Raw genomic sequence first — 24,256 nt, 5'->3', positions numbered from 1 at the left:
CTTCAACTAAACGCCGTAGCCCCCCCCCCCCCCATGCAGAATCATGCACGCTGGCGTCAGGTGTTGTTTGGTGTGGTTGCTATGTGGTTGCTATGGGGACTAATTGAAGGTAACGGGGGCTTACTGTTGAGTTGAGTCTCGGTCAACGGAGTCCCGAGGCTTTGAGGAGAGAACGTCTACTGGTTATAAATGACATTATTTTCCAAATCCCTGGACGATGATGATTCATCACAGGTGACACGTCCACGTGTGGCACCTTGGGGTGAAAATGTTGTGTTTCCAGCCCGGTTGACCGAGCTGAAGAGGATAAAAAACGGTGACCAAACAGCCGGATGTCAGTGTTTATTTTATGATCCAGAGGCAAAGCGAGTTCATTAGTTAATGGAAACAAATACGAGTTTTTGATTGTTTTGTCTTGTTATGAGAAATGTGTAATAGGAGAAGACCGTGAAGTTAGAAGAAAGACTCTCAAGCTGAATTCATCCAGAAGCGTTTTAAGTAACAGATCAAAATGATATTTTCACGAAACACCTCCACCCGCCTGGGACCCCAAACTGAGCTACAACAAGCCCCCTTTAGCAAATATTGGCGTTTGGGGCTAATTGGGTCTTATTGGAACAACCCTGCGCATTAAAAACCCGTCTGACAAACAGTCCCACCTCATTTAAAGTGGAGGAATCCAATGAGACGTGCAAATGACTTTAATTAGTGCTATCACAAAGCCGGGTCGGCCCCCGCCGGCTTCTTTCCTTTAAGCTGAGCTCTGAAAGTGTGGATACACAAACACACACACACAAACACACACACACACACACACACACACAGTTGTGTTTTTGGGGGCCCAGTGGTGTGTCCTGGTGATCGCCGGCCCAGCATGCTCCGAGTGAAACATCGGCCCCAGAGTTTAGACAAACAGCCCCTCCCTCCCTTTAGACAAAGACGCCCCCCCCCCCCCTGCTGTGAGCTAACAAGACCACATTAACCTCCCTTACCACACACACACACACACGTCCTCCCTCTGTCCCCGTTGCGTGTTCTCTTACTGTAACACGTGTGGACACGTGTTTTTTTCCCGTCTCATTCTTTGTCGTCCAGCTGGGAGACGCGTGTCCACGCAGCGTCCGACTGAGAGGAGACAGGAAGTCATGAGTGACATCACAGCGCGGCCAATTCAATCAGATCAAACCATCGTCTTGAACCAGAGTGCTCGGATTTTATCCAGAATTATTCTTTAATTCTCTGGTATATTGCTGAATTGAACCGTGTAAACACTTGATCTCTTACAATTTACATTTGCATCTGACCATTACTGCCTGTTTTACCTTCACTTATTAACAGTTTTATAAGTAACATAACAACACAGGACACTATTGAACAGTTAATAAAATGGTGGGTCCTCCAATGAACTACTGTAATGTAAAAAGTTAGATTGTTTAACTGTCTTCATTTATTTAAATATTTGTGTGTGGTGTAAAAACATTAATTTTCTCACAACAGGAAACTAAACTAAAAAAAGTCTACTGTTAAACAAAAAAGTTTGGCCCCCACGTGGCTGAACAAAAGGTTTTCCTCACCGCGATAAAACAGACAATGAAATAAGATTCTGGACTCTAAACCGTAACAATGATGCTTTAAAGGGGTTTTTATTGCACAGCTTTTCTTTGTGCAATAACCTTATGAATGATTTGAATGTCCTGACTTCCTTTGGTGTTCTTTTTAAGAGTAAAAAACATCAGATCAACTGGAATAAGGAAACATGAGGAACCTGTATCTCTGAATAAAGCCTAAATAATATGTCTGTACAATGCCTCACAATAAAGAAATGTAATCAATGCCTGTATCTACACATGTTCTGCAGATACAAATGAACATGTTTGGGTACAAGAACATAGTGATTGTCAGTGCCTCACTCAATATGAGCAGAGACATATTTAATATAAACTCAAGTATCATGAAACGCCCCCAGGAGTGCTTTTATTTTTATTTTATTTTTTTATTGTGATACTTCCTGTATCTGTATGATGTATAATGAGTGAGGTAGACTCCTTACTGCTGTCTGTATGTTAATCACATGTCTCCCTAATGCATCTATTGTATGATAATTGCCCCTCTCCTTGTTGTTTTTACAGGAGTGTGTTAACAGAGACAACCCGATTAAAACCTTCCTCCAGGGTGAACATTTTAAACAAACACACAATATACGAAGCGCTTGGTTGACTTGTTCCCCCCCCCCTCCCCGCCCATGCCGGAGGTGTGTCCTCGCCTCTGCTGTATAAAACCCAACGCACCCACCAGTGGAGGACCATGCACAGACAGCCACGGTGCAGCAGTCACACAAAGGGGGAGAGAGAGAGAGCGAGAGAGAGGGGAGACTAGACTGTGTGAAAGTCGCGGACCATCACAAACTATCAGCTGCTGTCTCTGGCATGACGTCTGCAGCCTCCCTGGATTAAGCACGATGGAGAGGAGCATCCCGGGATGGTGCGCGCTGGTGGCCCTGGTCGTGCACGGCACGGTCTGCATGGCGGCCAAGGAGCTCCAGTGCCAGGAGATCTCCGTGCCTCTGTGCAAGGGGATCGGCTACAACTACACCTACATGCCCAACCAGTTCAACCACGACACGCAGGACGAAGCCGGCCTGGAGGTGCACCAGTTTTGGCCGCTGGTCGAGATCAAGTGCTCCCTGGACCTGCGCTTCTTCCTGTGCAGCATGTACACGCCGATCTGCCTGGAGGACTACAAGAAGCCGCTGCCGCCGTGCAGGAGCGTGTGCGAGCGAGCCAAGGCTGGCTGCGCTCCGCTCATGAGGCAGTACGGGTTCCCGTGGCCAGACCGGATGAGGTGCGACCTGCTGCCCGAGCAAGGCAACCAGGACACGCTGTGCATGGACTACAACCGCAGCCAGACCACCACGGCTTCCCCCGCGCCGGCGAAGCCGACCAACCGGCCCGCGAAGCCGTACATCCCCAGGAAGAAGGGCGGCTACGGCGGCGGCGGCGGCGGCGGCATACCCGGGAAGCACAAACCGGCGGCGTCCCCGTGCGAGCAGGGATGCTTCTGCCGCGCGCCCATGGTGCCGGTGACCGGCGACGGGCACCCGCTGCACAACCGCGTCAAGACGGGTCAGATCCTGAACTGCGCCGTGCCGTGCCGTAACCCGTACTTCACCCAGGAGGAGAGGGCTTTCACCGCCTTCTGGATCGGTCTGTGGTCCGTCCTGTGTTTCGTCTCCACCTTCGCCACCGTGGCGACCTTTTTGATCGACATGGAGCGGTTCAAGTACCCGGAGCGGCCCATCATCTTCCTCTCCGCGTGCTACATGTTCGTGTCCGTCGGGTACATCGTGAGGCTGATCGCGGGGCACGAGGAGGTGGCGTGCAACCGGGAGAACGGCGCGGAGCACATCCACTACGAGACCACGGGTCCTGCGCTCTGCACCATCGTCTTCCTGCTCATCTACTTCTTCGGCATGGCCAGCTCCATCTGGTGGGTGATCCTGTCCCTCACCTGGTTCCTCGCCGCCGGCATGAAGTGGGGGAACGAGGCGATCGCCAGTTACGCGCAGTACTTCCACCTGGCAGCCTGGCTCATCCCCAGCATGAAGTCCATAGCGGTTCTGGCTTTGAGCTCCGTGGACGGGGACTCCGTGGCCGGGATCTGCTACGTGGGGAACCAGAATCTGGATAACCTGCGGGGTTTCGTGTTGGCCCCGCTGGTCATCTACCTGTTCATCGGGACCATGTTTCTGCTGGCCGGGTTCGTCTCCCTGTTCAGGATCAGGAGCGTCATCAAGCAAGGGGGCACCAAGACTGACAAGCTGGAGAGGCTCATGATCCGGATCGGGGTTTTCACGGTCCTGTACACCGTCCCGGCCACCGTCATAGTGGCCTGCTACTTTTACGAGCAGCATAACAGACAAGCGTGGGAAATCACGCACAACTGCACCTGCATGACGGAGCCGAGCGGGTCGAGGCCGGACTACGCCGTGTTCATGCTCAAGTACTTCATGTGCCTCCTGGTGGGCATCACGTCGGGGGCCTGGATCTGGTCCGGCAAGACCCTCGACTCGTGGAGGACTTTTTGCACGCGCTGCTGCTGGGGGAGCAAAGCCTCCGCGGGCTCCATGTACAGTGACGTCAGCACGGGGCTGACCTGGAGGTCCGGGACGGCCAGCTCGGTGTCCTGCCCCAAACAGATGCCCCTGTCCCGGGTCTGAGCGAGGGAGGGAGGGAGGGGGGCTGTGTCAGTTGACACTTGAGACTTAAAACCAGCGCATATCAGCTCTTTTAAGGGGGGGGGGGGGGTAAATGAGTCACAGAACGCAAAACTGCCGGTTTGGACGCAGCTCTGGTCACGTGCGCTCCTCTCATGGACTCAAAGAAGAGAAATGTGCTCATCTGCGCTTCGCTAAAAGTTATGAGATAAGTTTGGACCCTCTTTGCCTTATCCAAATGCCGTCCATGGGTGTGAATAGAGGAGGGGAGGGGGCGGGGGGGGGGTAATTGTGTCGGGATTGTCCATCAGCGTGTTGTAATTAGCACATTAATGAGCGCCTAATGGCTTCTCTTTAAATAATGAGGCCGTCAGCAGCAGAACAATGTACCTCTGCAGGAAGAATGCGGAGGCTTATCTGAGCTTAATTGAATGCTCGCAGCCGACGAGATGCCCCCCATCGATAGGTTGTGTGGTGCAGCAGCTCCTCTCCCCCCTCCCGGGAAGAACCGCAGTGTCTTAGACTCAGAGGAGTCACAATGGGGCTGATCTCCTTCTCGTGTTGTACATGTTTAATCGGTGCCTTAACACTGTTTCTTACGGGTCGCATTTGCGCGTAAAGTGTATTTATATAATTATTGGTGTACATTTGTAAATTAAAATGACGAGATTGTAAATATGTATAATTTCCACATTGATAGAACATTTATTTTGAGAATAAAACCAACTTTTATTGAAATGTTGTCCCGGTCTTTCTCGCCGACACTTAGTTGTGGGTTCGGAGGCTGATGGAGATTTAACGTTTGTGGTTAAGTTGTGTGATGGATTGTGTTACTTTTGCCTCGGGGACCACGGGGGATGTGACAGCCCCCCCCCCCCCCCCCCGGAGAGGCAGCTTCACGAGAGACCCGCGGTGAACGTCGGCATGGCAACGGGGTCCCTGCAGGGGGTCCCCTCGGTTTATGCCCCCCGCCCTGATCCGGGCTTAATGTGTCACGTTTAACCACATTTTAAAGTGTTTTCCTGGTTGAACAGGTGGATCCGAGCTGGGGGGAGAAATGAGAATAAGAAGTCATTTTAACAGTTTTCTCAAGAAAAGGAAAGCTCTTAAATTTCAATTCTAAAGCTTGTTTATTGTGAACGTTGAAGGGGGGGGGGGGGCACTTGGTTCGTTTGGGCCTCAGAACACCTCCCCGTCGTTCATACGATCACGGTGTGACAGGGGGGGGGTTACAACCTGCACCCCCTCACTGAAGGTGGACGGAGTTGGCGTAAGCTGCATTAGGGCGCCACCTTGTGGTCAAAGGACGGCAGAGCGCATCCATCACGATGAAAACACGTCCAGAAAGTTTGTTTCTAGAGGTTGTCTCAAAGTACTCGGCCTCAACCTTCATCTTTATTATTATTTGGATTTATCTTTGGAATTACTTTTAAAACTCGGCTTAATCGGTCCAACATATAGTGCATTGTTTATTATATTTATTTACTTTTACACTAAAGGACCTGTTGTATATAGTATATAGCAAGTAATAGCTGTGGAATAGAATATAATGAAGTAAACCACCAACCAGCTACATCCCACAGAGCTCTGCTTGTCCAAACCCCCCCGAGCCCAAATAATGACATCACTCACATTAAGAGACAGCAGCCTCTCTCGCTCCGTCCAACGCTTGTTACCCATGAGACAAGTTGGCTTCCTCTTCCAGTGTGTGTGTCTGTGTGTGTGGGGGGGGGGGGGGCATGTTCCCTCTAGCCCAAAGGCAACAAAAAACCCAGCGGAGGAAATGAGTTGAGAGGTCGCGTCTGCTCCATCTCCCTCTAACACAAACAAGGCGTCGACCTTCTGGGACGAGGCCGGATCCCGTTGGTGGAATTCAGAGGCTCCGTCCTCTCCTCCGCTGGCCGGAATGTTCCTGAATGCCGTCTTTGTCTGTTGATCTAATGATCCGTCTGACTGATTGGGTTGGAATAAATCACGTTAAGACGTGCGAGCGGCCGTGAGGGGGTCACATGCTGCGGCGCCGAGCGGCTGGGATGCGCCTGGCTTTCAACAGCGGCCATTGTCCCCGTCGCGGCTGATTTATAATGTGGTCTATAGACAAGCATCTCTTCAATCAATCAATCAAAGAAGGGTTGTCAATCACACTGACATAATATATACACTCACCGGCCACTTTATTAGGTACCCCATGCTAGTAACGGGTTGGACCCCCTTTTGCCTTCAGAACTGCCTCAATTCTTCGTGGCATAGATTCAACAAGGTGCTGGAAGCATTCCTCAGGGAGTTTGGTCCATATTGACATGATGGCATCACACAGTTGCTGCAGATTTGTCGGCTGCACATCCATGATGCGAATCTCCCGTTCCACCACATCCCAAAGATGCTCCATTGGATTGAGATCTGGTGATTGTGGAGGCCATTTGAGTACAGCGAACTCATTGTCATGTTCAAGAAACCAGTCTGAGATGATTCCAGCTTTATGACATGGCGCCTTATCCTGCTGAAAGTAGCCATCAGAAGTTGGGTACATTGTGGTCATAAAGGGATGGACATGGTCAGCAACAATACTCAGGTAGGCTGTGGCGTTGCAACGATGCTCAATTGGTACCAAGGGGCCCAAAGAGTGCCAAGAAAATATTCCCCACACCATGACACCACCACCACCAGCCTGAACCGTTGATACAAGGCAGGATGGATCCATGCTTTCATGTTGTAGACGCCAAATTCTGACCCTACCATCCGAATGTCGCAGCAGAAATCGAGACTCATCAGACCAGGCAACGTTTTTCCAATCTTCTATTGTCCAATTTCGATGAGCTTGTGCAAATTGTAGCCTCAGTTTCCTGTTCTTAGCTGAAAGGAGTGGCACCCGGTGTGGTCTTCTGCTGCTGTAGCCCATCTGCCTCAAAGTTCGACGTACTGTGCGTTCAGAGATGCTCTTATGCCCACCTTGGTTGTAACGGGTGGTTATTTGAGTCACTGTTGCCCTTCTATCAGCTCGAACCAGTCTGGCCATTCTCCTCTGACCTCTGGCATCAACAAGGCATTTCCGCCCACAGAACTGCCGCTCACTGGATGTTTTTTCTTTTTCGGACCATTCTCTGTAAACCCTAGAGATGGTTGTGCGTGAAAATCCCAGTAGATTAGCAGTTTCTGAAATACTCAGACCAGCCCTTCTGGCACCAACAATCATGCCACGTTCAAAGTCACTCAAATCACCTTTCTTCCCCATACTGATGCTCGGTTTGAACTGCAGGAGATTGTCTTGACAATGTCTACATGCCTAAATGCACTGAGTTGCCGCCATGTGATTGGCTGCTTAGAAATTAAGTGTTAACGAGCAGTTGGACAGGTGTACCTAATAAAGTGGCCGGTGAGTGTATGTATATGTTTGTATGTTAGTAATCAGAAGCCCGTTTAGTGGACGCAGAGCTCCAACAACTGGGCTCCGATATTCTGTCTCTTTTGGCTCTACTTTGGGCCTCAGTAATGTGTGAAGATGGACGACATGTGGAAGCCAAAACATCTTGATCGCACCCCCCACCCCTCCACCCTCCCCCGGGTTTCCCTCCATGCAAGTGGTAGGAGGCATGGGCCACACTCAGAGGTCAAAGTTCACGTCCTGCATTCCTCCCGTAGATGTTCCTGTCAGCTATGGTTCTGGGATGTGTGAGGCTCACTCTGTCTATATACATGTATTTATACATAGATATATCTACAGATATATAGACATCTCGCATGCTTGCGTGACAAGGCATGCAGTGTGATGGGTGTGCAGGTGAGAGGTCAAAGGTCACGTTTTGCAGCCTTTCTGGTATTCTGGGGGACAAGAAAAGCAGCAGGAGAAACATCTTCATCTCCGGGTTCTGCTGGAAAACACAAGTCCTGCTGCTGTGCTGCTAGGACTCCTGACTGGATCATGAATGATTCCACCCTTAAGAGGGCAGAACAGGACGCCCCGAGAGGGGGGGGCAGGGGGGGGGGAATGGACCTTCCCCGGCAGGTCAGCTTGAAAGAACAACACCAATGATGATGGGAAGTGTGGAATCTCCACCTGTTCAGCTTCCGTTTTGACCCTTTTTCTCCCTCCTGAAGGATCCATCTTTGAAATAAGTTGGGGTGCCCACTAGACAGGGGGGTGGGGGGGCGCAGCGTATAACAGGCTCTTTGGCGGGTTTATAATCAAATAAAAGCTATAAAAAAGCTAAAAATCATCAATCATCACGACAAGGCCTCCAAGCCACAGAAAGCGATGACTCTCTGATCCCTCGTATTCCTCTTCCAGACCCCCACCATCAACATCAAAGGGAGCCCTCACCTCCCCCCCCCCCCCCTTTACCTCAGAGGTAAAGACGATGGCGGGTAATCAATATTTCTTTTGCCTGAGACGTCCTCTCTGATGTGCAGTTGTTTTCCTCCTACTTCTCAATCTCCTCCGCCTGTCACCCATGAGATCTGAGGGTGTTATTGGGGGGGGGGGGGGGGGGCTGAGCAATATATCTTATATGAGACTAGACACCGTCTTCTTCATATCATAAGATACAGTAGGTTGTCTTTTGTGGGTTCATTCACTGCAGCCTTTTACAATTGATTTAGTTTTTATTATTATTGCACATTATTTAGTGTAATTTCATACAGATTTTGATGCGGTTGTTTAGGTTATCATTTACATTTTTACATATTTTTTAAATTCTAATTTCACTGACATTTGAATGTTTTACCAGGGTTCATTTATTCAGTGTATTTCATGTTTAAATTGGTGATTAAAGTCTGCTCAGCTTCTTTCTGTTTTGTCTTGTTTTTGTTGTTTGTTTTGTGTAAATTATTTGAAAATTGTATTTATTTGAAAGGTAGTAATTAAAGAAAACTCTCCACTGTCTACTGATACCCACTCAAAACCTCAAATCTGGACATTTTATTATTTTATTATTTTTATACTAAACAATTTATATCAACATCATGGCACCATTTATGTTGGACTTTTACATATCTCTTTTAAAACAACTGATGATGAAAACAAGGTAATACAATTTCCATATGTAAAGACAAATATTTTATATATTAATATATCAACTGAAAGTTGTATTATTGCACATCTTTTCAGCACTTTTCAATCCTTTTAACTAAATCTCACAGTGCTCTCATGTATATTGCAGTTTTTAGCTTTGACCACTAGGTGGCAGTACAGGGACCACTATCCTCAGGTTGCAAAATGAAGTCAAGCAGAAACTGTGAGATACGATTATAATGGGAGGGAGTTTGGAGTTATTGAACCTTTTCATCTGATATTTTTTTAGAAATGTCGTCATCGCTGCATGAATGAAGATAAATGAGCTAATTTGTGTCCCACGGGTCAAGCGGTCGGGACTTTGCTAGCATGCTGGGGCTAAGGCTAAATGACGGAGGCCAGGGGGTCGAAGGTCTGGTGTCATCCGAGCAGGGGGTTGTCTCCGTCAGTCAGGTCGCAGCTGGGTTCGAGGTCAGAGGTCAGCTCAAACTCGATCATCCAGACAGCAGCTGAGCCTCAAGGTCAGCCTGTGTTGTTCTCGCTGAGACGACTCGGGGCTGCGAAACAAAGTGTGACGCGAGTGAGAGGAAACGTCAGAGTGGATCCGTCAATTCATCCGACGGATTTTATTATCATCAGTTGAGTGGCATTCGGGTCGGCGTGTATTTAAAAAACAGACCAGTGACCAACAACAAACTAACGGGAAGATTTGGACGTGACGGTTGACCTTCGATCTGGTAGTTTAGGAAAGTCCTTCGCATGTCAGTGCAACTTAACTCTCATTTTCGGTCCCTCGTCTCCTCCAACTTCTGATTCCCTACAGTTTGCTAAAGCAGGATGTTCCTCTGTGTGTGACACACGGGGCAATAAAAGGCTTGTGTTTCGCTACATCTTGTTGTTCCACCTTTGGTTTCTGTTCTTGTGGCATTTATGAAAGCAAAAGAAACACCAAAACAAGAATTTAAAAGCTGCATAAGGCCTTTTCTCCCCCCCCCCCCCCTCGGTCCACTACACCCACGCCCTCTTGTCTGGAGACTCCCTGCTATCAGACTGTTGGACCCAGTTCGTCCCCACTGTGTCCCGGTCCGTCCTTGTCCCACCCGTTGGCGTCCCGGGGTCCGGTCCTCTGTCGGGGCGGGGGGGCAGGGGAGGTCTCAGCTGGCCGTGGAGGACGAAGTCAGCGGGCACTTCGTTGCCAAGGGGACCGGGGGGCCGGGACGTCTCCACCGCGAGGCCGAGTCTCCGGGTCGAGGGGACGCCGCTGTCCTCCGCGGTGGTTGTCGTGGAATGCGCGCTGCTCTTCTCCTCCTCCGTCGACCCCTCCCTCCTCCTCCTCCTCCTCCTCCAGGTCACCGCGGCCTTCACGGTGCTCGCCAGGTCCGCCAGACTCAGCAGGACGGACAGCGAGGCCAGCCCCAGCATGAGGTGGAGCATCATGGTCTTCTCCGTGGGTCTGGAGACGAAGCACTCCACGCCGAACGTGCAGGGGGCCTCGTGGCAGCGGAAGCTCTGCGGAACGGACGAACCGAAGAGGAGGAGCTGCCCGGCGCCGAACGCCACCTCCAGGAGGACGCGCAGCACCACGGCCAGGAAGTAAGCGCGGTGGAAGCGTGGCGCCTCCCGCTCGGGGTGCAGCTGGGGAGGCGGGGCCGGGGACCCTCCGTCGCGGGGAGGCGGCAGCGCTTCGTGCACGACGTAGGCGGCGAACAGCGCGTGGGGGACGCACAGCAGGACCAGGTGGAGGAGCCAGAGGCGGAGGACGGACACGGGGGAGAAGGCGTCGAAGCACACGGTGGAGCAGCACGGCTGGACGGCGTTGCAGGTGAAGCGCTCCTGCTCGTCGCCGAAGAGGGTGGAGCCGGCCAGCAGGAGGAGGAGCAGGCGGAGGAGCAGCATCAACGCCCACCACGTTTTGCCTCCAGGTGGAGAAGAGATGATGAAGTTACGATGAAGGACGGATCAAAGGAGGAGAGAGGCAAACACGTGGGATGGAATAATCAAAAGAAGCAATCATTTAAAAACTAAATCATACTAATCATCACTCCAGTTGTTGTCAAATAAAAAACAAGCATTTACAAAAAACACTTCCTTCCATCTACTATCTGATAATTGTTTAGATTGACAAGTTTTAACTGGAATTATTTCGCAATAAAATACGGTATTATTGAGGTAAAGGATGAGATACAATATTTCCACAGTGGAATACTGTTAAATCATCGTGACATACCAGCACAACTAAAATGAATAAACAAATGAAATGACAGTTACTTCCTGTGAACGCAGTGCAACTGTAGTTTACAATATTTTACTGTAAATACACAATCCGAAAAAACTGAGAAAAGTGAAACTGTTTGCTGTTTATTTGGATTAACACAAGTTTAATTAGAGGAGAAATAAACATGAAACAAAAGAAGCGTACCTATAAAGGAGACGTTGTGACTCATAGTGATCAGGAGCAGATCTCTGGCCCCCGTCGTCCTCATTGTTCAGCGCCGACCCGGACCCCCCAGGACAGAACCCTCGAGAAGAGAGAGGTGGGAGCCGCTGTCCCCGTCCACACTGTCCCAGAACAATACACCAGGCGCAGGTCACCTCTGAGGTTTTCTTACTGCGTCCCTCGTGGTCTCTGGGGCCGGGACGCGTGCGGCGAGCTATTCTTACCGGGACGCCATCAAAGCATAGCTGGGATGTCGAGGCACCTTCCTGGATGCTGACAATCAGCCTGTAATAGAACCCATGAAGCCGAGGGACACGGCTCTTTTGCATATGCGTGTAGGGAGTCTGCCTCAACGTTAAAAAATGAATATTAAATCATCCATTTGCCTTTTTAACAATTTAACACACTTTTATTTTTGCCGTTTCATTGTGTGTTCAAAATTATACGTTTTTTCAACGTTGCTTTGGAGCTTCTGCAATTTGAATTGGCCCGTGGAAAAAAAAAGATACCTGATTAACTGCTTAAAGTCCATGATGAAAGAAAGTTAAGAAATATCATGATGGATGGATGAAGAATACTGAATCCGAAGCTCTGCTTTAGCCTTTATTTCGTGTTACACGTAATTAATTGTTTGATTAATCACTTCCTTTTTTGTGTTATCTGTTCCGTCTCCTTTCATCAGCCGTCTCGTTCGTTTTAATGATCTAATTTGGAACCCGGAGTGTCCATGTAGGAGCAACACGAGGAACCAGAAGACGAAGCGGACTACCTGAGTATCCAGTTGTACGCCAGAAATACTGTAAACCTTGAACAAAAATACTCAGTTAACAAAACACTTTAGTTGTTCTAAGACAAAGGAAATAAATACGCGAGAGGCTGCTTTCAGTTAATCTCACACCATGAAAGCAGAGGAAACAACACGTTGAGTCGCTGCGTTACGTCCTCGGAGACCTTCTCAGGTGGCCTGAAGCTCTCCTCCCTCCTCAGGAATCCCCCCCCCCTTTTGGCCTTCACATCCCACGGTCCCACGGCGCACAGAGTCAGACGCCGTTCTCAGGTCTCACCCGCCAAAATAAAGTGTCCAGCGTGTGTGTCCCCCCCCCCCCCTCCCCCGGCGCTGTGCCAGTGTTCGGCGTGTGGCGGAGTGACGGCGCTCAGGAGAGGATGGCGGGGACCCATCTGACCCCACACAGGTGGTCGGTGCTGGCTGAGCGCTTCCTTGCCGCTCGCCGCGCGTCCTCGTGCTTGTCGTCGCAGAGCCTGGAGATCGCCTGAAGAGACATTTCAGTCGTTGTTAAACGGGAAAAACGAGCGTTATGCTCATGTTTAAAAGAGCCATGAAGGCGCCTGACCTCCAGCTTGTGGGCCTTGTCCCGGCCGAGCGGCTCCAGGGGGAAGCTGAGGTTGTTGGACTCGGACAGCGAGCGCAGGTCGAAGTAGTACTTGGCGTAGACGCTGGACGTCACGTTGATGTTGAACTGCAGCAGCTCCAGGAACTGCCGCTCCAGCTCGTTCCTGTCGGAGGGGGGGGGGGGGGGGCAGCTTTACTTCTACCCTCTGCACCAATGTTTGTGTGCATTTGAATCTGTTGAAGTGAGCTCACATGTCCTCCACGGCGACGTCCTTGAGGATCTGGCAGTAGTCGACGTTCCACACGGCCTGGTCGTCCCACACCTTGGAGGCCAGCAGGATGGCCCCCAGGACCATCCTCTTCCAGTTCCCCGGGCCGATGGCGATCTCCGCGTAGGTCAGCAGCCTCTCCAGGTAGATCTGCCCGAGAACAACCAACGGAAGGGGAGGGGGAGGAGGAGCTCAGAGGAAGAACAGCGGGGGGGCGCGGCGTCCTGAAGGAGTCTCACCAGCGTGACGATGGCGCACTCGGCGGTGAGCTGAGCCGAACTGAACAGCGTCCGGACGAACCGGTAGATCTGCTTCTGCTCCGGGTGCCGCTGGTCGTAGTCCGCCGGCACCTCGGATTTCTGGGGGGGGGGGGGGGGGGGCGAGGTGAGGTGAGGAGGCGAGGGGGGATGTGCAGGAATAAGTAAGGGGAGGAGAGAAAGGAGCACAGTGACCTCACGTGACCCGACGAGGTCAACCCACTGAGAAGAGTAAAGACGCGTCTTACTGTGAGAGGATGAAGCTTCTCGTCGAATATGTCCTGCACCGTCCCTCCCTCCGGTTCCCTGGCATGACAAAGGAAAACTTGAATTGTGATGTTCTATAAATAATAATTAAATTAGTAAATGTGAAGCTTGTAGCGGTTAAAGTTGACATCTTTTTTAGTTTTTGGCTCATTGGAAATATCGTGCAAACAACTGATATTAACTCAACTGCAATAGAATTGTATGTATTTTTCCTAATGATAAAAACCTCTGTTGTTTAATGCAAACAATCCAAATTCCAGGTTTCAGTAAAGTTAACGAAATGCAGGACGTTCTGCTGAAAGTCGCCACCTGTTCTTGATGTGGTAGTAAACCGCCAGGGCCACGCTGTGGAGAGGAAGCAACGAAACAACGCGTTGACATCTTGGAACACGACGGCGGAGAATCGTCGTTTAAAGCTGCCACGGCGCTTTTTACCATTTGATGGTGTTCTTGAGGTGCGGCTGGCTGACCGTGTTCTCGTCTAAGAAGATGGTGGAGCAGGAGCTGTACTTCCGCTTTGTCGTTTCATGCTACACACACACACACACACACACAGGGGTCAACGTGCAACATGACAATGTGTCCCTTTGCCTTTTGTGGAGACATTTAGTCCGTTTTAAAGTCGTGAACTTACATTATTGATGAGGAGACTTTTTCGTTTATCTCGCGCTAAAAGCAGAAAAACAGGGAAATCAGTCAATTCAATTTCTTCTGCTTCGACAACCAGCAGCGACCAACAAGACGCAGCAGTGCTTTGTCACTTCAGTGGGCGGTGGAAGGCGAGACAGAAGATAAAGGTGCCCTCACACCACCAGAGGGCCTCCCTGTTCCTGCAGGGCACAACAACAACAACAACAACAGCGTTCTGCTGCCTCCTGATACGACTTCAGGTGGGACTTAAAACTTAAACTTGTGTTCCCATCGCATCTAAATGACCAAAGCCCCGTAAAAGTAGCTTTTACAAAAACAACTTATTCAGTTTTTAAACCATATTTGCACAAAGACAATATTTGATCATAGGAGTCACTTCCTGCCACTTCGGGGTATTTGTTGAAAGAAAAAGAAAAAGGCGACAATAAAGTCTGCTTTATCCTTTGAAGCCACGAAGAAGAAAGTGGGTCACTAACATGTGACATTTTATCCAAAGACAAGAACAAATATTGCAAATAACAAGTAACTGAAAACATTGTGATTGTTCACACCTGCCACAAGTCTGACTTATTTCAATGTTTCCGTCTAATATTCATCGCATGGCACATAAATGCAGAGAAACTATAAGCCTGTACAGAAAAAAGATGTAACATTATTGAATATTATCTCTGTTTGAGACTAAGGGTTACATTTAAAAGAAGAAAGTCACTTTTCATCTGCTTCAACATTAAAGCTTGTATTGCCATACTGTTGTCAGGGTGATGAACTAAAGCTCATCTCTCATTTAGAAGCCTCCGGGCGTCGGCATGAATTATCAGGCTGCTCTGGGATCAGTGCTCCAAAAAATACACCATTATTCTCCCTTATCTTCTCATCCTGATCACGTTTGTGACACGTCGTCACTTCCTGTCGCCATGGAAGGGATTCAGGAGCGGCAGCTACTCACCGCCGCGCTGGGATTTGCTGAGGAACATGGTGCCGGCCCGCGGGTGGTCCGCCATGCTTGACTCTGGGAACACAAAGCATTCCTCACTTAATGAACACACCCCCCTCCCCCCAAAACGCTGACCAGGGGGGGGCCACAGTGCTGTAATCGTCTCACACGACGTCGGGTCGATAGTCAGCACAGAAGCATAAACCCATGTCTGCTGGAAGTAACGTGGCGTCCTCACGGGGCCTCATCGCCACAACGAAGGAGCAAAAGTCTGCAGCCGCTAAATTAGTTATCGGCATATTATTTACCGAGAGACAAAGGAAATAAATAAAACGTAACTGCATATGAAAAATAACCCGTTGAGAATGTATAACTTGTGACATAAAAGAGTGCCGAAGTTATGGGAATAAATATGAAATATGCAATAATTCTATTTTTGACCAAAACACCTCAAAAGAAACAACATCATCCTGCTGAAAAGCAGCGTGTTAGCATTGTCACTGTTAGCATGCTAACTTTAGCCTTTAGCTGAGCCTGTGAGTACGATGTCACAGAAAAGCCACAAGTCACAGTTTTGATGACTTTCTTTCTTCTTTTTCACAGTCGGCACCATTTAAAGAACAAAAAGCCCCTCTACAGCCTCCAGGGAATCAACACGCTTTGTTGTCTTTGTTCGTTCTGTAGCCGCTCGTAGCCTTAAGTTTGCATCGTGAGCGTCGGATTCACAGCGAGGGGAAGTGGCTTCAAAGGGAGGCCTGGAGAACATATTTTACATGTGTAAAAGTAGCGTTTGTGGAAAAAAGGGGGATTTGTATAGAGACAAACGAGTTTATTATTAGGAATGCCACTTGAGGGCCACCGTGAAGACGCTGCTGGTGGTGACTGGTGAAGTGCGGCAGAAGGCCTCTCTGAGGCATCTGTGCGTTTCACTCCACTGGAAATAGAATCAAAAGAGCATTCTGCTCATTTGAGCCCAAATACCCGCTGACACCACCGGGCGGAATGGACTGAGCTCGGATTACAGTTTAGCGCCTTATGAAACAGTATCGCTGCATCCGGGCCGATTTCAACACGCGTTCTCGTATTACATCACAAACCGGAGGCGTGCTGTGACATCACAGTTCAACGCCAGGGATCCCAAATCTGTGAAGGCTGTGGTTTCTGGAGTCTTGCCCCATTTCAAACATTTAGCGTTCCACGTTTTGTAGAAACGAGGCGTCTGGGAAGCCGTGATGGACTTGGATCAACAATCGAGTGACAAGAATTCAGTGAACTGTCTTTAAAGTGCAAAGATAAGACAACTAAATAATGTGCACAGCATGTAAAGCCTCTTTTGTCGTTTTTTTTAACAACATTGACTCTTTGGGGCCTTTGGGTCAATAGTTTTACCCCTTAAACCAACAGGGTTAAAGAGACTTGATGCGGGACACTTTAACGAAGACTGAAGGCGAGCGTCCGTGAAACCGGAGCCGCCGACCTGCTCTCACGTCATGAATTATGTACCCGGGTCCAACAACAGGCGCCGATCCAAAGCTGCACGGCAGCAGTTCTGATGTCCTCAGTATGTTCTGATGTTTTGAGACCCCAGGGGACGTCGCTTCAGTCGCTGCGTCTTCTGCGAACGCGGCGCCGCTCTCGGTTACCTGCGTTTGGTTTGAAGGTCGCATCGACCCTGTCCTTTTGTCCCCTTGTCCCCTTGTCCCCTTGTACCCTTGTCCCGGCGGCTTACTGTCTGTCTCTGACGTTCAAAACCTCTTTCAGGGTTGTGTTTTCAGATTTTCAGAGCTGAAATTTACTCTGTGCAGAACTTTAAGAGTTCCATATTTTACTCCAAGTGCCGGGTGGAAGAAAGGCTAAAGGCCCCCAGGGGCCAAACTCGGCATGTGACCTAAAAGTCTAAATCCCACATGGCGCCTTTAAATAATACCTGAATTCTTTACTGAATCTGGAATCCAAACTCAGGATGAATGAATCAAATGAATTGAGACGTTGGTGAGACACATCTCCGACATGAAGGTGACCCCAGCCTGTGGTGACTGCTCAGTCGTGCCTGTCAATCACTTCACAGAGACGGGGGGGGGGTTCAGATGTGCGACGTATACAACGTACTTTGGTTGTTGTGGGTTTGCAGGATTCTGAATTTTACAAACTGAATACATGGAGGTCAGGAAGAGATTAATAACATCAGCTGGCTTTTAAAGAAGTCGGACCTATGGGACCTATGTTCTCGTCTAAGAAGATGGTGGAGCAGGAGCTGTACTTCCGCTTTGTCGTTTCATGCTACACACACACACACACACACACAGGGGTCAACGTGCAACATGACAATGTGTCCCTTTGCCTTTTGTGGAGACATTTAGTCCGTTTTAAAGTCGTGAACTTACATTATTGATGAGGAGACTTTTTCGTTTATCTCGCGCTAAAAGCAGAAAAACAGGGAAATCAGTCAATTCAATTTCTTCTGCTTCGACAACCAGCAGCGACCAACAAGACGCAGCAGTGCTTTGTCACTTCAGTGGGCGGTGGAAGGCGAGACAGAAGATAAAGGTGCCCTCACACCACCAGAGGGCCTCCCTGTTCCTGCAGGGCACAACAACAACAACAACAACAGCGTTCTGCTGCCTCCTGATACGACTTCAGGTGGGACTTAAAACTTAAACTTGTGTTCCCATCGCATCTAAATGACCAAAGCCCCGTAAAAGTAGCTTTTACAAAAACAACTTATTCAGTTTTTAAACCATATTTGCACAAAGACAATATTTGATCATAGGAGTCACTTCCTGCCACTTCGGGGTATTTGTTGAAAGAAAAAGAAAAAGGCGACAATAAAGTCTGCTTTATCCTTTGAAGCCACGAAGAAGAAAGTGGGTCACTAACATGTGACATTTTATCCAAAGACAAGAACAAATATTGCAAATAACAAGTAACTGAAAACATTGTGATTGTTCACACCTGCCACAAGTCTGACTTATTTCAATGTTTCCGTCTAATATTCATCGCATGGCACATAAATGCAGAGAAACTATAAGCCTGTACAGAAAAAAGATGTAACATTATTGAATATTATCTCTGTTTGAGACTAAGGGTTACATTTAAAAGAAGAAAGTCACTTTTCATCTGCTTCAACATTAAAGCTTGTATTGCCATACTGTTGTCAGGGTGATGAACTAAAGCTCATCTCTCATTTAGAAGCCTCCGGGCGTCGGCATGAATTATCAGGCTGCTCTGGGATCAGTGCTCCAAAAAATACACCATTATTCTCCCTTATCTTCTCATCCTGATCACGTTTGTGACACGTCGTCACTTCCTGTCGCCATGGAAGGGATTCAGGAGCGGCAGCTACTCACCGCCGCGCTGGGATTTGCTGAGGAACATGGTGCCGGCCCGCGGGTGGTCCGCCATGCTTGACTCTGGGAACACAAAGCATTCCTCACTTAATGAACACACCCCCCTCCCCCCAAAACGCTGACCAGGGGGGGGCCACAGTGCTGTAATCGTCTCACACGACGTCGGGTCGATAGTCAGCACAGAAGCATAAACCCATGTCTGCTGGAAGTAACGTGGCGTCCTCACGGGGCCTCATCGCCACAACGAAGGAGCAAAAGTCTGCAGCCGCTAAATTAGTTATCGGCATATTATTTACCGAGAGACAAAGGAAATAAATAAAACGTAACTGCATATGAAAAATAACCCGTTGAGAATGTATAACTTGTGACATAAAAGAGTGCCGAAGTTATGGGAATAAATATGAAATATGCAATAATTCTATTTTTGACCAAAACACCTCAAAAGAAACAACATCATCCTGCTGAAAAGCAGCGTGTTAGCATTGTCACTGTTAGCATGCTAACTTTAGCCTTTAGCTGAGCCTGTGAGTACGATGTCACAGAAAAGCCACAAGTCACAGTTTTGATGACTTTCTTTCTTCTTTTTCACAGTCGGCACCATTTAAAGAACAAAAAGCCCCTCTACAGCCTCCAGGGAATCAACACGCTTTGTTGTCTTTGTTCGTTCTGTAGCCGCTCGTAGCCTTAAGTTTGCATCGTGAGCGTCGGATTCACAGCGAGGGGAAGTGGCTTCAAAGGGAGGCCTGGAGAACATATTTTACATGTGTAAAAGTAGCGTTTGTGGAAAAAAGGGGGATTTGTATAGAGACAAACGAGTTTATTATTAGGAATGCCACTTGAGGGCCACCGTGAAGACGCTGCTGGTGGTGACTGGTGAAGTGCGGCAGAAGGCCTCTCTGAGGCATCTGTGCGTTTCACTCCACTGGAAATAGAATCAAAAGAGCATTCTGCTCATTTGAGCCCAAATACCCGCTGACACCACCGGGCGGAATGGACTGAGCTCGGATTACAGTTTAGCGCCTTATGAAACAGTATCGCTGCATCCGGGCCGATTTCAACACGCGTTCTCGTATTACATCACAAACCGGAGGCGTGCTGTGACATCACAGTTCAACGCCAGGGATCCCAAATCTGTGAAGGCTGTGGTTTCTGGAGTCTTGCCCCATTTCAAACATTTAGCGTTCCACGTTTTGTAGAAACGAGGCGTCTGGGAAGCCGTGATGGACTTGGATCAACAATCGAGTGACAAGAATTCAGTGAACTGTCTTTAAAGTGCAAAGATAAGACAACTAAATAATGTGCACAGCATGTAAAGCCTCTTTTGTCGTTTTTTTTAACAACATTGACTCTTTGGGGCCTTTGGGTCAATAGTTTTACCCCTTAAACCAACAGGGTTAAAGAGACTTGATGCGGGACACTTTAACGAAGACTGAAGGCGAGCGTCCGTGAAACCGGAGCCGCCGACCTGCTCTCACGTCATGAATTATGTACCCGGGTCCAACAACAGGCGCCGATCCAAAGCTGCACGGCAGCAGTTCTGATGTCCTCAGTATGTTCTGATGTTTTGAGACCCCAGGGGACGTCGCTTCAGTCGCTGCGTCTTCTGCGAACGCGGCGCCGCTCTCGGTTACCTGCGTTTGGTTTGAAGGTCGCATCGACCCTGTCCTTTTGTCCCCTTGTCCCCTTGTCCCCTTGTACCCTTGTCCCGGCGGCTTACTGTCTGTCTCTGACGTTCAAAACCTCTTTCAGGGTTGTGTTTTCAGATTTTCAGAGCTGAAATTTACTCTGTGCAGAACTTTAAGAGTTCCATATTTTACTCCAAGTGCCGGGTGGAAGAAAGGCTAAAGGCCCCCAGGGGCCAAACTCGGCATGTGACCTAAAAGTCTAAATCCCACATGGCGCCTTTAAATAATACCTGAATTCTTTACTGAATCTGGAATCCAAACTCAGGATGAATGAATCAAATGAATTGAGACGTTGGTGAGACACATCTCCGACATGAAGGTGACCCCAGCCTGTGGTGACTGCTCAGTCGTGCCTGTCAATCACTTCACAGAGACGGGGGGGGGGTTCAGATGTGCGACGTATACAACGTACTTTGGTTGTTGTGGGTTTGCAGGATTCTGAATTTTACAAACTGAATACATGGAGGTCAGGAAGAGATTAATAACATCAGCTGGCTTTTAAAGAAGTCGGACCTATGGGCCCTTGTGCCAGTGTGCACATCTGCTCCATCTTCATTATCATTTCCCCCAACGGGAGGATGTTGTTATTCTAGCCGCCTTATACTGTTTCAACAACACACACAGACACACACACACACACACACACACACACACTGACCCAGCTTAAACAAACAGAATGTGACGTGCACACACATGAGGAAGAGAGACCTCTGATCACATGAACTTCTTCTTCAGCACTCAGAACATCTTTAATTCACAATGACGGTAAAATGACGTGTTCATGTAGTTTAGGTGCTTCCCTTTATCCTGAAAAGGGCTTTTTGTTTGGGTCTTTTGAGTTAATCCCAGACCAACTATTTTCATCCAAAGATGTTTGTTATCTTTTTGTTTTCCTCTCTTCCTGCATTTATTTATTTAGTGAGACACTAAACTAAACCGTGACCGGCCTCGTCGTCTCTGAGCTGATGAGGAGCAGCTGATTTAAAAAGAGGAATGAAAGAAACGCGTCAATGACCCGCTGAGTGACAGCGCTGGTGTGTTTATGTACATTTGAAGAGGGGCCTGTCATGGCAACATGCTTAATTAATTCTCTCCTCTCTGTTGTCTAAGGGGGGGGGGGAGGGGGCACGAGATAAAGCAAGAAGGGGAGAATCCAAAGGTGAATCAGTTTTACATTTCCAGTCGCTCTTGATCTGTTATGCAGAGATGACAGATGAGACCAGTGCAGTAAGGACGGGGACAGCGTTACGCTACAATCCAGCAGGAAAAAAAACACCAACCAAAGCGACCTCAGGGAAGACCGTCAGCTGACCGGGGGGGGGGGGGGGGGCGGGGGGGCTCACAGAGGCCGCAGTCATCATCAGAACACAGTGGGCTCTGTCGAAGGAAGGCCGAGCGAGTGACGTCTCCATCTCCTGCCTCCAGGTCGGGCAGTCAGCCCCCATTCGACAGAAGCCCCCCCTCACCCAAGCGTCGAGTATATTTCAACGTTTGAATGCGAAGCTTACTGGATCATCATCATCATCAAATAGTCTATAAAATTAGAACTACTAGCCCACATTCCTGTGACACATGCTGACAAAAAAACTGCAACTTTCATCACAGTTCGGAAGCTTTTCAAACCAGAGAAAAACGTAATTCCTCCAAAACTAATCTGTTCTCTGCAGCTCTGCAGCTCTGCAGGGGGGGGGGGCAACGGCGTGGTGCACCGAGGAGATTATGCGTTCCTAAAAAACAGACGGGTCGTCCCAGGACTCCAAACAGCGACGTAATAGTCCCAACGCACAGAGAGCGTGGCCACAGAGCATCTGTGCAGATGTGGACCTTATGTAATGATCAATTACTGACTGCAATCATCTCTTTATGTGGGACAGCTGGTCCAAACAATAAATAACTTTTCCCTTCTTCTAAAGGCTTCTAATGCACATCCTCATGCATCATTCTTTCATACAGTATAAATATAAAGTATATTATATATATAAATAATATAGAGAAACAGATGTTAATGTGAGTCATCGAAAGCCTTCTAGAACAAAGACACCATCTTCCTGCACTAGAGCCAAAGAAAAGGTCCATTTGGATGTGACCTACAAAGTAAAAGCACATTTCTTTACCTGCTATTAAAGATCTATTAAATCAAATGTAAGAACAATTGACTTTGATCCCCATGCAGATAACTTCATGGGTATGTTGGTGTGCTTTGGATTGTTTAATCTATTGCCATTAATATTATTAAAGCTCAGAAATGTTAATTACCTTCTGTGATTCGAGCCTGAGGACCCTTTTTAAAACCAGATGATGCATCTCAAGGGCTTCATCCTCTGATTCAATTATGAAATAAAAGGTAGGCAGTACGTAGATGTGTATCTATACACCACAATATCCCGTGATTCATTAAACTAATGCATATTTGAGGTTGAATGTACTCTGGTCCACCTCCCAGCGGACTCTTCAGTATTTGTGAGATTCTGTCTCATGATGTCTTTGAAGGCACCACGTCACACTCTCAATTAAGGCGTCAATTCATTGGCAACAGCGCGTCCCCGGTGGCTATCTGATCTGGCACAGGCTCACAGCTGCCTCTCTGCGCCCCTCTTTGAGGGGGGGGGGGGCTCTATCTGATGGTGCACTCCGTAATGAAGCCCACTAATCCAACCTGCCGGCGACACATCAGACACGCTGCACGACGTCCTCTCAGCACGTCCCCGGGTGTCGGAGAGGGGGGGGCCACGTGGGGGGGGGGGGGGGCATCTGGCAGTATGTATGCAATGATCCAAGTGATGGATTGGAGGAGTAATGCTATGATGCCAGAGACAACAACATAAGCACCTCCCATAACACTGACACTACTCACAAGAGGAAATGACATCACGGATCAATGGACCACAGGTGACCACGGCGCAGGTCAGTGGAAGCCTTCATGGCTACGAGCCCCTCTACTCACGAAACATTTCATCAGACATTTCAGAATCAGAACCCATCGAATCCGCTCCCGATGTGACGGACTGGCTGTAAATCTACAGGCGCACTGCAGTGTGAATGGCTCCATTGTGATGCATATCAGCGTGGATGGAGGGGGCTGAGCTCCATGGCTGCAGCTTCTGTCAAACGCAGGCCGAAGACAAAGAGCAGCACAAAGGAGACACATGGGGGGGTGACATGTTTCTGCCGGTCACTCCAGACGTGTACACTAGGAGAAGATCTGACAGAGATCCCTGGAGAGGTCAAAGGGCATCATCCCAGATTTGAAAATGAAGGATCTCTTATTTTGAAGGCCATGTACTGTATGTGTAATATGCAGATTCACATGTTCAAAACAGATCGATGGATACCTAGATTTATTACACTGTACTTCCTGCGAGCCAAAAATAAGATTATACGTTATACTTTTATTCAAGTGTTTTTGGTTTTGCAATAAAAGGTAAGTATTGACCTACAAATTATTTTTGCCTTTTCGATACCTTTCCGGTTTTGTTTGAGTCCTTCTGGGATGTTTGCTGACATCTAGTGAATATCCTTAAGTTAGTAAACTCTGGTGTTTTTACCGTCCACGTTCTCCCGGTCGCTGATGTGCTGCAGGTTGCATCCCGTCTCCTCCCCGCTGAGCTCCGGGTCCTGGCGGTACGACTCCAGCCGGGAGTGCGTGTTCCTGCGGAGCTTTGGGCTGGAAGGCACGCAGCAGGAGGTCGTGCTCCCCATCTCCCCCCCCCCCCCCCCCCCCTCCCTTCCCTCAGAGGTTCAGCGTTAACGGTCCTTCCCGCTGAAATAGGAAACTTCCCGATCCACCGGACACCACCGGAGCGCCCGTGGATCCCGATGTCCGCGGAGAGGCGTGAC

At 48.8% G+C, this 24,256-nt stretch overlaps 3 protein-coding genes across 6 annotated transcripts; 1 reads left to right on the top strand and 2 right to left on the bottom strand.

Moving 5' to 3' along the window:
- Positions 1–2,319: 2,319 nt before the first annotated feature.
- LOC119209476 (frizzled-8-like) lies at positions 2,320–4,268 on the top strand. The gene has a single exon (XM_037458864.2). It carries the CDS (start codon positions 2,459–2,461, stop codon positions 4,214–4,216), a length of 1,758 nt encoding a protein of 585 aa, XP_037314761.2. The 5' UTR covers positions 2,320–2,458; the 3' UTR covers positions 4,217–4,268.
- Positions 4,269–8,708: 4,440 nt separating this feature from the next.
- Positions 8,709–12,097, bottom strand: LOC119209477 (gap junction delta-4 protein-like). Its single transcript, XM_037458865.2, has 2 exons — positions 11,641–12,097; positions 8,709–11,137 (listed from the first exon to the last, which is right to left on the bottom strand). Exons 1-2 carry the CDS (start codon positions 11,702–11,704, stop codon positions 10,230–10,232), a joined length of 972 nt encoding a protein of 323 aa, XP_037314762.2. The 5' UTR covers positions 11,705–12,097; the 3' UTR covers positions 8,709–10,229.
- A 151-nt stretch (positions 12,098–12,248) lies between these two features.
- On the bottom strand, positions 12,249–24,256 carry LOC119209475 (cyclin-Y-like). Of its 4 annotated transcripts, none has more exons than XM_037458861.2 (9): positions 23,965–24,256; positions 17,772–17,806; positions 14,238–14,332; positions 14,112–14,147; positions 13,784–13,841; positions 13,518–13,637; positions 13,262–13,428; positions 13,011–13,173; positions 12,249–12,929 (listed from the first exon to the last, which is right to left on the bottom strand). In XM_037458861.2, exons 1-9 carry the CDS (start codon positions 24,116–24,118, stop codon positions 12,813–12,815), a joined length of 945 nt encoding a protein of 314 aa, XP_037314758.1. In that variant the 5' UTR covers positions 24,119–24,256; the 3' UTR covers positions 12,249–12,812. The 4 variants fall into 4 exon arrangements, with proteins under 4 accessions (XP_037314758.1, XP_062413663.1, XP_037314760.1 ...); XM_062557679.1 differs by lacking the exons at positions 17,772–17,806; positions 23,965–24,256 and adding exons at positions 14,437–14,471; positions 15,400–17,575; XM_037458863.2 differs by lacking the exons at positions 17,772–17,806; positions 23,965–24,256 and adding exons at positions 14,437–14,471; positions 15,400–15,412 and having other exon boundaries at positions 14,029–14,147.

Source organism: Pungitius pungitius, chromosome 15 (genome assembly GCF_949316345.1).
Source record: "Pungitius pungitius chromosome 15, fPunPun2.1, whole genome shotgun sequence".
Classification (NCBI taxonomy): Eukaryota; Metazoa; Chordata; class Actinopteri; order Perciformes; family Gasterosteidae; genus Pungitius; species Pungitius pungitius.
The sequence above is the reverse complement of the archived record's forward strand: the minus strand, read 5'-3'. Positions and strand labels throughout refer to the sequence as shown.

What these genes read in the sequence shown, in the direction of transcription:
- LOC119209476 (XM_037458864.2), top strand. Translation starts at nt 2,459, where the DNA reads ATGGAGAGGAGCATCCCGGGATGGTGCGCGCTGGTGGCCCTGGTCGTG.
- LOC119209477 (XM_037458865.2), bottom strand. Translation starts at nt 11,704, where the DNA reads ATGAGGACGACGGGGGCCAGAGATCTGCTCCTGATCACTATGAGTCAC. An exon ending in TCACAACGTCTCCTTTATAG is followed by an intron (nt 11,138 to 11,640) that starts GTACGCTTCTTT and finishes CTCCACCTGGAG; the next exon opens with GCAAAACGTGGTGGGCGTTG.
- LOC119209475 (XM_037458861.2), bottom strand. Translation starts at nt 24,118, where the DNA reads ATGGGGAGCACGACCTCCTGCTGCGTGCCTTCCAGCCCAAAGCTCCGC. An exon ending in CTCAAGAACACCATCAAATG is followed by an intron (nt 14,148 to 14,237) that starts GTAAAAAGCGCC and finishes TCCTCTCCACAG; the next exon opens with CGTGGCCCTGGCGGTTTACT. An exon ending in TACTACCACATCAAGAACAG is followed by an intron (nt 13,842 to 14,111) that starts GTGGCGACTTTC and finishes TTGTCATGCCAG; the next exon opens with GGAACCGGAGGGAGGGACGG.